Below are 11,997 nucleotides of genomic sequence, written 5' to 3'. Positions count from 1 at the left end.
GGGCTCTGTACCACTGCCACGGGGAGCCAGCTGGGGTTACGGGGACTGCCCCACACACCAGCACCTGAGAATCCACTTCAAGTCCTGGCTCCTCCACTAACTTGGGGACAACCTTACGCAAGACACTTTGCTCTCTGTCTCTCAGTTTTCCACTCTGTAAAATGGGATGTCATGAGGCTCACATTGGGTCACAGACTTGAAAACACGTTGACAAGCATAAAATGTTGAAAGGTCCGAGGAGCTCGACATAGAGGGGAGGGAGGTCTGCAAACTGAAACTCTTTAGACCTTTGGCTGGATGTTCACAGTGGTAGGACAACTAGATAAAGAGATGCTTGGAGGAGATAGCAGCAGGTGCAACAATAGCTTGTGCACCTGTACGGAAGATCTGGCAAGAACTTGTTTATGACCCACACGTTTATTGTAGCAATCTCAGCGTCCATCCGGCTGCTGGTTCACTTTGATTTATAGGAAACCAATTGTGCAACATTCTGACTCCATTAGATCAACAGGTTAGAACTGATGACTCAAAGAGTTTTAGACACGGCAACTGAACAATTTTCAGATTCTGTGGGTCAGGGGGTGCTCAGATTTGATAAATGAATTGTTGTGGATTCCCAGAATGTACCATTTTGGAAGTGGTGGACAGGTGCCTTTGAGATGCAACTTTCTGTGTGTGAGACGTAACTCGCTTTCTCTCCAGCTCCGAGCTGGCCGGGAACGGGAACACGAGAGGCCAGTGCAGGGGCCGTAAACACAATGACCCAGAATCATCCAGAAAAGGGTAAGAAGTTTTAGGGGGTGTCCTTCGTTCAAAAAGAGGAGAGGAACACATTTCAAGAAAATGTTCTACCACGAAGAATGGAAGACTGTTTTAAATACATTTTTAAAGGAGAAAGTTATAAAATGCCCATATGTTAGGTAGGTGACGATGGTGGTATATTATTCTGGATTCACCAGGAGGACGTACCTCGTACTACCCCTGGGGGGGGGGGCACACAGTGCCAAAATTAGAAATCTGGAAAATAGATACCAGGACCAAAGTTTGTCCCCATCTCTGTGGGTGTCACCAGGGTACACCTGTGGACATGTGGGGATATATCAATAAGCTTTGCTCACCTTTTGCCCCAGAATAAGAAAATAGCACATGCGAGTGGCCCACACACCTCCTCGGACCCGTCCATCCATCGCCCCAGTGCCACACACTGGACTGCTGCCTGCATCCCTGGGGGCTGGTTTACAGATGCAGCTCTCTAGGGCCCAGGTCAGCAGTTCTCATTCGGCTTGGAGGCCTGGTGGCTCTGAAGCAGCCCTTGGACCTGTCAGTCCCTGGGCAGCCTTAGCATTCACCAGGTTCCCCTGGGCAGAGCCTTCCCTCTCCCCTAGGCCTGAATCCTTTCGGTCCCAGTGGAGGTTGTGCTGTGCCACTGGGAACATGTATGTGTTCTCTGAACAAGAGACACAAGGTCCCCCGTCTGGGAGGACGGGCTAAGCGACTGGACATCGGGCCCAGTGCACGGCACACAGGGCTCTCTGCTCGCTCTGATGGAGCTGGAGCAGCGGGTTCCATGTCAAACCGCCACCGTCCTGCTCAGATGACAGGCTCTTGGTTCCACCCCTCCACCTGGCCTCCCGTCTCATCGCAGCACGGCGTTCTTGCCTGTCACCTGTCAGTCCCTTCCCTAGGCTGTCTCTGGGGCAGAGAATAAGAGGTGGCGGCTGCGGTGGCTGGTGCTGAGCCTCTGTGTCCCCCGTGCCTGGCCCAGGGCTCACCACATGTGTGCTGGAGACCGATGAATGTATTTGAGCCGATGAATGAGTGGGACTTCGTGGAGCCCGGCAGAGGAAGCAGGACCTCTGCTGGGGGCGCTGGGAGAGTGGCACGTGCGGGAGCCTTTGGGTTGGGCCGTGGCGGGTGCGAAGGGCTTTGCTGGTGGGGCAGGGGACGGGCGTCCCGGGCACAAGGCTGGAGGCGTGGGCACGCGTTGCTCCGGGCCCAGCACCCACGACTGCTGCTGCTCCCTCCTGACAGCCTGCCGGTGCTCCCCCACGCGGGGCCCATACAATTACAGTGTCACCGCGGCCGCATCCAGTGTAGTAAGTGCTGAGGGGGGCAGCCTGGGAGGACGAGAAGAGGGGTCGCTCTCTGAGCCAGACACCTGCCTTGGCCCCTAGGACTTGTGTTTAGGGCCGATGGCTGCAGTCAGAACTCCTGGGCTTGAGTTTGGTGGTCCTCTCCCAGGATGGGTGCCATTTATTGAGTGCCTACTGTGTCCCAGGCACACAGAGGGTGCCTTACATGCACGGTCTCATCAAATACTCCCAACAACCTAGTGAGGCCATCTGACAGCTGATTAGAGAATTGAAATCACAGGCCTGAGGTCACATGGCGAGGCGATAGAGCCCACATATGGGCCCCAGTCTGATTCTTTTTTTTTTTTTTTCTTTTTTCTTTCAGCACATTATGGGGGTACAAATGTTTAGGTTACGTACATTGCCCTTGCCCCACCCAAGTCAGAGCTTCAAGCGTGCCCATCCCCCAGACAGTGCGCACTGCACCCATTACGTGTGTATATACCCATCGCCCCACACAGGCAACACAAGCTCCACGTGACTTAAACTCAGTGGCTTGGAGTTAAACTTAAACTCGCTCCCCCCAGTGAGGAGTTTGTGTGTCGGGTTCTGTGCTGGGTGGTTATTGAACATCGTGGGACAGATACCAGCAGAGGCTTGGAGGTCCCAGGCCAGACGCCCAGTTCTGATCTAGCGTCTGCAGAAAAGGACAAGGGAATCCGAGGGGCATCGAGCCCCAGCAGAGCCTTTGGGGTTTTGTACAATTAAGGCAAAGACACGGAAGCCACTCAGACACCTGCAACTTCAGAGCCAGAAGAGCTCTGAGAGGTCATAGGAATGAGTGTTTCTCAAGCCCTTTAATGACAGCCCACAGAATGTAATAAAACTGACATTGGACCCAGTCAGCCCACACACACGCACACCCGCCGTAAAACCACAATTGCCGAAGCAGCACTTTGCAGCTCGTGCTATGTCAACACAGACGTGCGCGTGCCTGATGCAACCCTCTAACCCGATTCCGGGACCCCCTGATGCACTGGGACTGCAGCTTAAAAGAAAATCTATCAAACCTGCTGGTGTAAAGAGGGGAAAGCTAAGGTCCAGGAAGGGTAAGGGACCTGCTCAAGGTCAGCACATGTACGAGGTCATGGCTGGAGCCCAGGTATCTAGTTTCCAATACTTCTAGTTACCCAAACTGTGACTACTAGAATGTTAGCCCATCTGAGTATGTATGCGGTTTGTGGATGATTTGGGGTACAAGACACTGTGCTGAACCCTTCAGCTAGAGAGGGTCTGATTCTGTGCTTTTGGGGGGGTTCAGAAGGCACTTGGGCTGCCTCTGGGTCACCATGGCTGTTGGTTTTCACTGAGCCTGTGTGCTGGCCAGCGGGGGGGCTCAGGGGGCTCACCCCAAACAAGGGTGCCTGTGTTTGAGTTCCTAATTCATCTGCCTCCTGAGTGTGGGTCCCCAGAAGACACGGCCATGACCTCTGCTCTCCAGCACCGCTGATGGGCACAGGAGGCAGAGATGGGCATGGGATTGAACACAGTGGACGTGTCCTGGGCACCCTCTGTGCCGAGCCCCGTGCCAGGCTGGCAGGGATAGCTGACGGCAGTAAGGCTCGGGCCCTGTCCTGGGGTCCCAGCCTCTGGCTGTGCATGGACCCGGGTCCCAGTCCCCCTCTGCCTCCCTCTGCCAGCATGGCCTAGGGCTCACCTTCAGCCTCAACGTATTCACCCATTAAGTGGAATAATTACATTTACCTGTAATTGGGTGTTGGGAAGATTAAACAAGATCACTTGTATGAAAGTCCCTGGCACACAGTAGGCAACCAGTGAGTGGTAGCTTTTATTATTATATTGTTACTGATAGAAAAAATTCAATTCACAGCTAGTGAGAAGGGATGAACTTTCCAGAGGGGAAGAAATGGCAGGAGCGAAGACAGAGAGGTGGGCAAGCACAGGGCAAGATCACAGGAGAGGAGGTCTGGGAGCTGGACACTGGCCAGGAGATCAAACTGGAAGGGCAGTGCAGCCACCAGTGAAAGACCTTCCATGTCAGGCTGAAGAACTTGGCAATGGGGAGCCATTGAAGGCCTTAGCGGAAGAGAGTGATGCAAATGGAGTTCATGAAAGAGAAGATGGCTGGTGGACTTTCCATTGATAATAGCAAACTCCCACCAGAGAAGACACTGTATACTCAGGCGCTTTCTAAATCCAGCAGGAAAAGGGACCCTGACACCATCCCGCCTGGGTCAAGGGTGGTGGGGTGGGATGGGTCTGTCTGATTGGCTGTCCACAAGCCAGTTTCCTTCCCTGGCTGGTACAGGTCTCAGGAGCAAGTGCCAGGAGTAGACCTGCACTCCTGTGACCTGCATAAGTGTGATCTGAACTCAGCCTCCTGTCTGCAGCAGCACCTGAGCACATACGATGGTTGGAACCTCTTTTTCAGGAGCAAGCCATGTGGGAAGAGCACACCTCCCTCTGGGACATTAGGGGACTGAGTTAATAACTCTCAGCCCCCTGTGTGACATCCTTGAGGGCAGGAGCTGCATCTCATTTGTTCATTTTTTTCTTTCAGTCACTCATTCATTCAACAAACATTTGCTGAGCACCTGCTGTGTACCAAGCACACTGTTCACCTGCACGCTGGGAAGCCTGTATCAACCGGGGTTTGATCGGAGCAACAGAACTACTAGGAGATTCCTATATATAAAATAAGGGGTTTATTATAGGGCTTTGACTTTTTATGACTGTGGGAGCCAGTAAAATAGTCTGTGGGAGGCTGTTTCTTTTTATGCTGGGGCTGCAGCCTGAAGTCACGTCCCAAGTGTCAAGGCAACTCTGCAGGGATGGGAATTCTAGAAGATGTTAAGTGGCAACACAAATCCATGAAAGTCCACCTCTCGTTGACCTGGCACCCACGTACACCTCTTCCAACCATACTTGACTTCCAAATAAAGACAATAGTGAAATCACCTTTCTGCCTAACATAATGCAGTTATCCCCTATACGATCCAAAACAAGATAACTACTCCCTCAAAAGTGGCAAAAGAGGATACAAAGTCCTTTTATCCATCTATAGGTGAGGTTCATTTCTATTCTGGTTGAGTCACGATCTCCTTTTGAAGTCTCTGACTTGAATATTGAGATACAAGGTTAACTACATTATCATACATTATGCAAACAGTAGGGCCACCCCAGAGGGGGCTGTAACAGAGCTGGCCACTTCGGGGAGTCCCAGCGTATTGTGGAGAACAATCTGCAAGAATGGCCCAGACCTTTTTCTTCCTCAAGCAACTGGTCACAGGGAACACACCCATAAAACCACAGGTCAGCTTAAGGAGAAGGCAACGTGGCAGGTTCGGGCACTGTGGGCATGCTCATGCAATCTACCTGCACCATCAGGACCTGTTCGAGCCCAACTTCACAGATACCATTTCCATGTGATGATGGATTGCTGCTGTATATGCCCAACTTCGTCTTGATGGGTCAGATAACAGTTCGTGACAGGCAACTTAGGTGTCATGATAACCTGGTAACCCAAGGTCAAGCATTCGGTTTTCACTAAGGCCCATTATCAAGCCTTCATTGCCATTACTGAGATGCCGTTTCTCAAAAGGAGAGTAGTTCTCTGCAGCTGATGGCATGGCTTTGCTCCAAAACCCGAAGGGTCTGCTCCATGCTTTGCCCACAGAGGCCAGCCCGAGTGTCTATGTGACATCTCTCTGTGCATACTCTTCAAGCATCGTTGGATCTCTGGGCCTTACGGCCCAAGTGGCAGGACCTCTTGAGGGGCAGCCCGGACCTGTTGCAGAGCCTTCTCTTGTCCTGGGCTCAGCTCAAAACTGGCAGCTGTTCAGGCCGACCGGTACATGGGCTGAAGTAGCACAACCACTAAGCTACCTGTCTTCCAACTCTGGGGGCCCACAAAGCATCATGCTTCCTTCTCCAGGGACAGCAGGGCCAGATGCTGCTACTTGTCTTACCCCTTGAAAGGGGTATCACCACATGCCCCAGACTACAGGACCCCTAGAAATGCCACTGTGGCATCAGGCCCCTGAATTCCTGTGGGATTTACTTTCTCACCTAAGACGCATGCATGTCTTATCATTGAGGCTAAAGTAGTTGCTTCGCCATGACGACCGGGTCCAACCAGCACAACATCACCAGTGGAATGGCCAAGCACAATGTCCTGTGGAACACAAAGATCACCACGGTCTCTCTGGACTAGATCACGGTGGAGCGCCAGAGGGCTGATGTAGCCCTGCCGTAGGGAAGTAAAGGTGCATTGTTGCCCCTAAAAGCTGAACGCGAATGCATCCTGTGGTTTCACTAATAGCTATAGAGAAGAAATCTTTCTACAGTGGAATAATTATAAAACAGGTGCCGGAGGTGTGCGATTTTGCTCCAGCAACAAAACCATAGCAGCTGCAACTGGAGGCTGATTCAGTTTGCATTACTCCACTGTTTCTCTCTCTCTCTCTCTCTCTCAACGAGATGAGGTCTTGCTCTGTCACCCAGACTGGAGTGCAGTGGCACAATCAATCGTAGCTCACTGAAGCATCAAACTCCTGGGCTCAAGCGATGCTCCTGCCTCAGCCTCCCAAGTAGTTGGAACTACAGGAGGGCACCACCTTTCCCAGCTAATTTTATTTTGAGGCAGAGTCTCACTATATCGTCCAGTCTGGTCTTGAACTCCTGGCCTCAAGTGATTCTCCCACCTCCGCCTCCTGAGTAGCTGGGATTGCAGGCACAAGACTTAACAACTCCACTGTCCTTCTCTCACAGGTATCTGTCTTCTGTGTAGGCAGGTAAAGAAGAATTCACGCTGTGTATGTGGATCTTGAGTGAGCATTTAAAGCCTTGAGCTCATCATTTTCTTTTTCCATTTGGGGGGGCGGGGTAGAGTGGGGAGTCTTGCTATGTTACCCAGGCTGGTCTCAAACTCCTGGGCTCACGAGATCCTCACACCTCAGGGTCCCAAGTAACTGGGATGACAGGTGTACCCACTTTACCCAGATTCCATTTTCCTTTTCCAAGTTCTCCAATCCATAATATTTTTATTGCCACTAAAATGCTCTATGGCATCAACCACTTGGTCACCGTTGAATAGGGGTATGCAGAGGTGATCATTTAACTAGCTGTTTTATCCCTGCAGGCCGTGGACAATGTCCCCTTTACCAGTCAACGCCAGTCAGTAACGCCTTTAAATCTAATCAGACAAGAAAAGCCAATTTCAGATACCCAGAAGCATTTCATTTCCTTCAGGCCCTCTTCCTCTGAAACCACTGCTAGTACCGACCTCTCAGGCAGAGAGGCAGAAGTGCTCTCTATATAACAATGAAGTTTTTCGGTAAAGATTTGGCCTGGTGCAGACGCGAGCGCTGGCTTCGCACTCCATGCGAGGCTGTTTCTCCCGTGTTTGGTGCTGCGGCCTGAAGTCGGCAGGGCAGACCGTCTGGAAGGGAAGACGGGTGTGAAGTGGGAGGAGAAAGGACAAATTGGAACCTGGGCGGGTGAGTGACACCCACCTGGGTCTGCAGCCCCCAGTTTCGCTGCCAGTGCAGCCTGCGGGCAAGGCGGGCTCCCTCACCCACGGGGCCAAACACACAGCAGCCCGAGAGCCCAAGTCAAACGGAGAGAACCGCCGGCTCACACCGGCAAGGCAGGCTGGCAGGTCCGTGACACCACGCCCGAGACGCACACAGATCTTGTGCCTTGCTCCAACCTCCCAAGCATGAAAAGAATATGGCTCCTGCTTCCCCTCCGCCTTCCCCATCCCATGTGAAACACCTCTCCCGGCCCTGCCAGCCCTGAACTCCGCAGGCAACTCTGGGAAATGCAGCTTCACTAAAGTTGCAAAATCCAAATGAACCGCACCCGCCCCGAACAAGACAGCATGTGTTTTCCCCAGTGCCTGTGGTAAGACCTGCCCCCAGCTCCAAGCTACCTGCCCCCGCAACCCCCCCGCCATGTGATGCTACCTGCGCCACCGCCTAAGAACACAGCTCTGAGATCAGACAGGCTGCTTCCTTCCCACCTGTCTTCCTTGTTACCTGTGCAGCCTCAGGCAAAATGCTTCACTTCCCTGAGCTTCAGGTCCCGCCCCTCACGTGGGGATGAGAACTCCTGCCTCATAAGAGAGTGGGTAATGTCTACGCAGCATCCAGCACAGAGAAGGGGCTCGATGCACCCACTGCTACATGAACGCACCTTCACCCTGTCCTCTCCCCTCTGGCTGGACCAGCGGGCTCTACCTTTGATGCATTTTCGGTTTGGTAACAGCTACGAGCAAAGTCCCCCCACCTCCCCAAATGTAGGTATGTTCATACAGATTATTTTACATATGTTTCTAGGGTTGCATTCGTATCTGAAGCCCCATTTCAGAAGCCAGGAGTGGACCTGTATTTATAAGACAATCTGTCCCGTAAGTGTGGATTTGTGTTCTCTGCCCACTTTTATAGAAAGATCTAGTAAAGGAGACATTTGCCATCTGGTCTGTACATTTCAGTGTCTCCCTTTAAAGGGGAGCCATGCAATTGTGTGTGGGGGGGGTATCTCCCTGATGATTCTCCTGCTGGCCAAGGGGTGGACAAATGAAACAGTCGAGGAGAACACTCTTCGTTCCAAGTTTTGGGGCTCACTCGGCTCTCACCATTTCCCAGGGCCAGCAGCAGCCATGGAAGACGGCAATGGGGTCCCCAGACAGACTGACCATCCAGGGACAGCCTCTGGAACCCAAAGAGGCAGTCAGAGCAGAGACGACATGGAGCTGGCCCTCAGCTGGTATGCAGGGGTCCTCCTGTGAAGCCCCAATGTGGGAGAGTCCCTGAAGTGCCCTGAGTTCCTGTTTCTGCATTTGTGGGCTGGACTTGAAGACAGCGGGGGACAGTGGCCAGCGCCCAGGGTTTAAAGCTAGGATCCGATGTGTAATTCTACTTCTGCTGTCGATGTGCTATGCAACTTTGGGAAGGTCTCCTAACCTTTCTGGGCCTCAATTTCCTGGTACATAAATGAGGGCTCTCCATGGTTCCTTCCAGCTCAAACCCATGTTAGCCTGAGGTGCTGCTTTCATAACCTCAGTATTCCTCGCCTGTCTGAGCCTGTCAGTGCCCTGGGGCTCTGAGCCAGGGTGCCCCGATGAGAAGCGCCTGCCCATAGAGCTTAAAGCCAAACACTGCCTTGCCTGCCATCTGACCCCAATGGGAGAAGGGAGAAGTCTGGGCTAGGTTCTCTTCCCCTCATCCAGAATCTTACCACTGAAGAAAAAAGGCGTTAGAGTGAAGCTTCCAACTTCCTCCACACATCCATTTAAAATCACATCTGGGGGCCAACGCCCCGGTGGAGACGCTGAGGTCACCATCAGATTTGAAATATTTAAAGTGGATATAAAACTATTTCAGCAATGCAGACAATTGTGTTGTTGTGGGCGATGGTGCTGTTGGTAAAACATGTCTCCTGATATCCTACACAACAAACAAATTTCCATCCGAATATGTTCCGACTGTTTTTGACAACTATGCAGTCACAGTACTGATTGGTGGAGAGCCATATACTCTCGGACTTTTTGATACTGCAGGGCAAGAGGATTATGACAGATTACGACCGCTGAGTTATCCACAAACAGATGTATTTCTAGTCTGTTTTTCAGTGGTCTCTCCGTCCTCATTTGAAAATGTGAAAGAAAAGGTAAGTTTGTCAGATATTCTTGCTCTAAAAAAAAGTCATCACAGAATTTCTGTGCACCAATTGTAAATAGCTTTAGATGCTTATGGATTAACAAAGGTGTATTTCAAAATACCTTTTCTTTAGTGGGTGCCTGAGATAACTCACCACTGTCCAAAGACTCCTTTCTTGCTTGTCGGGACCCAAATTGATCTCAGAGATGACCCCTCTACTATTGAGAAACTTGCCAAGAACAAACAGAAGCCTATTACTCCAGAGACTGCTGAAAAGCTGGCCCGTGACCTGAAGGCTGTCAAGTATGTGGAGTGTTCTGCACTCACACGGAAAGGCCTAAAGAACGTATTTGACGAAGCAATATTGGCTGCCTTGGAGCCTCCAGAACCGAAGAAGAGCCGCAGGTGTGTGCTGCTATGAACATCTCTCCAGAGCCCTTTCTGCACAGCTGGTGTCGGCATCATACTAAAAGCAATGTTTAAATCAAACTAAAGATTAAAAATTAAAATTCGTTTTTGCGATAATGACAAATGCCCTGCACCTACCCACATGCACTCGTGTGAGACGAGGCCCATAGGTATGGCCCCCCCTTCCCCTCCCAATACTAGTTAATTTTGAGTAATTGTGTATTGTCAGAAAAGTGATCAGTACTAGTTTTTGTTTTGTTGTTTCAAAAAAGAAATTTTTTTTTTTTAAAGCAAGGCATGCTTGTGATGACTCTGTAACAGACTAATTCGAATTGTTGAAGCTGCTCCCTGGTTCCACTCTGGAGAGTAATCTGGGACATCTTAGTGTTGTTTTTTGTTTTGTTTTTTTTTTTTCCTGTGTTTTTGGGGGGAGTATGTGTGGGATTTGTTTTTTAGTCTTGTTTTTTAAATTCATTAACCAGTGGACAGCCCTTAAGGGGAGGAGGATGGATTGATTCCACATTCCACTTCCTAGATCTAGTTTAGAAAACATGTTCCCCATCTGGTGCTCTTAGGAAGGAGTATAGTAAATGCCTCATTTAATAACATACTCCTTTTTGAAAGTTGCCTTTTCTCTCCACCCTTGAGTAGATCCAGTATTTGATGAAACTCATGAAAGTGGGTGGAACCTGTCTTGCCCCTCCTCTTTTCTAGGATGCACTATATATGTGACTGTGACTTTCAAGGAAATTTGTTTGCCATTTGCTGATTTTTTGGGAAGTTAATTTCTAACTTCTTTCACTGATAAATGAAGAAAAGTATTGCACCTTTGAAATACACCAAATGGATTGAGTTCATAATTAAAAAAATTTTTTTCCCTGTCAAAAATAAAATAAAATAAAATCGCATCTGGGAAATGGCTTTGATTTAAACATTTTCAGCTAGGCGTGGTGGCTTACACCTATAATCCCAGCACTTTGGGAGGCCAACGTAGGAAGATCACTTGAGCCCAGGGGTGCAAAACCAGCCTGAGCAACATAGTGAGATCCCACGTCTACAAAAAAAAATTTTAAAATTAGCTGGGCATGGTGGCACATGCCTATAGCCCTAGGTACTCAGGAGGCTGAGGCAGGAGGATCACTTGAGCTCAGGAATTCAAGGTTACAGTGAGCAATGATCACACCACTGCACTCCAGCCTAGGCAACAGAGAGAGACCCTTTTTCTATTTAAAAAAAAAAAAAAAAATTGCCCAGGTGTGGTGGCTTATGCTTGTAATCCTAGCACTCTGGGAGGCCAAGGCAGGAGGATGGCTTGAGGCCAGGAGTTCCAGACCAGCCTGAGTAAGAGTGAGATCCCATCTCTCCAAAAAAAAAAAAAAAAAAAGAAAGAAAGAAAGAAAAATTAGCCTGGCATGGTGGCTAAAAGTAAACCCCATAGCGGAACTCTATTTTAAAAAACATGCCCTCAATGAAGTTCTGGAACCTCAGCAGCTCCCATATCAGCGTCACAGTGAGCTTTAGAAGCCTCATTTTACATCACAAGGAGAGTGACAGTTTCTTTTTGAAAGACACTGAGAGTCAGAGAGGTTCAGTGATTGGCCCAAGACCACACATGTGGAGAAGCCAAGGCTGGGATCTCCTCCCTGGCCTGGAAGCGGGACAGTTGCCAATTGTCCTTCCCCCACTCCTTGAGGAAGACCGAGTCCCAGCGCTGGGCTCCAGACGACCCCAAGGTTTAAGGAAATGAGTCCAGGAGAAGGCCTGAATCTCACCCTGCAAAACCTTCCGTTTCCTAACCTCCCCTCCCGTCTCCAAGACAACGCAGACAACTTTGG

At 50.3% G+C, this 11,997-nt stretch overlaps 1 protein-coding gene across 1 annotated transcript; it reads left to right on the top strand.

Moving 5' to 3' along the window:
* Positions 1-6,210: 6,210 nt before the first annotated feature.
* LOC142875545 (cell division control protein 42 homolog) lies at positions 6,211-10,248 on the top strand. The gene is made up of 5 exons (XM_076010067.1): positions 6,211-6,291; positions 6,883-6,886; positions 8,741-8,861; positions 9,479-9,764; positions 9,888-10,248. The coding sequence occupies exons 1-5, from the start codon at positions 6,211-6,213 to the stop codon at positions 10,173-10,175; spliced, it is 780 nt and encodes a 259-aa protein (XP_075866182.1). The 3' UTR covers positions 10,176-10,248.
* The last annotated feature ends 1,749 nt before the right edge of the window (positions 10,249-11,997 follow it).

Source organism: Microcebus murinus, chromosome 2 (assembly GCF_040939455.1).
Source record: "Microcebus murinus isolate Inina chromosome 2, M.murinus_Inina_mat1.0, whole genome shotgun sequence".
Classification (NCBI taxonomy): Eukaryota; Metazoa; Chordata; class Mammalia; order Primates; family Cheirogaleidae; genus Microcebus; species Microcebus murinus.
The sequence above is the reverse complement of the archived record's forward strand: the minus strand, read 5'-3'. Positions and strand labels throughout refer to the sequence as shown.

Excerpts from the sequence above, each read along its gene's own strand:
- LOC142875545 (XM_076010067.1), top strand. The coding sequence starts at position 6,211 with ATGACGACCGGGTCCAACCAGCACAACATCACCAGTGGAATGGCCAAG. Across the intron at positions 8,862-9,478 it reads ATGGAGCTGGCCCTCAGCTG|CAATGCAGACAATTGTGTTG; the intron begins GTATGCAGGGGT and ends AAACTATTTCAG. Across the intron at positions 9,765-9,887 it reads TTGAAAATGTGAAAGAAAAG|TGGGTGCCTGAGATAACTCA; the intron begins GTAAGTTTGTCA and ends CCTTTTCTTTAG.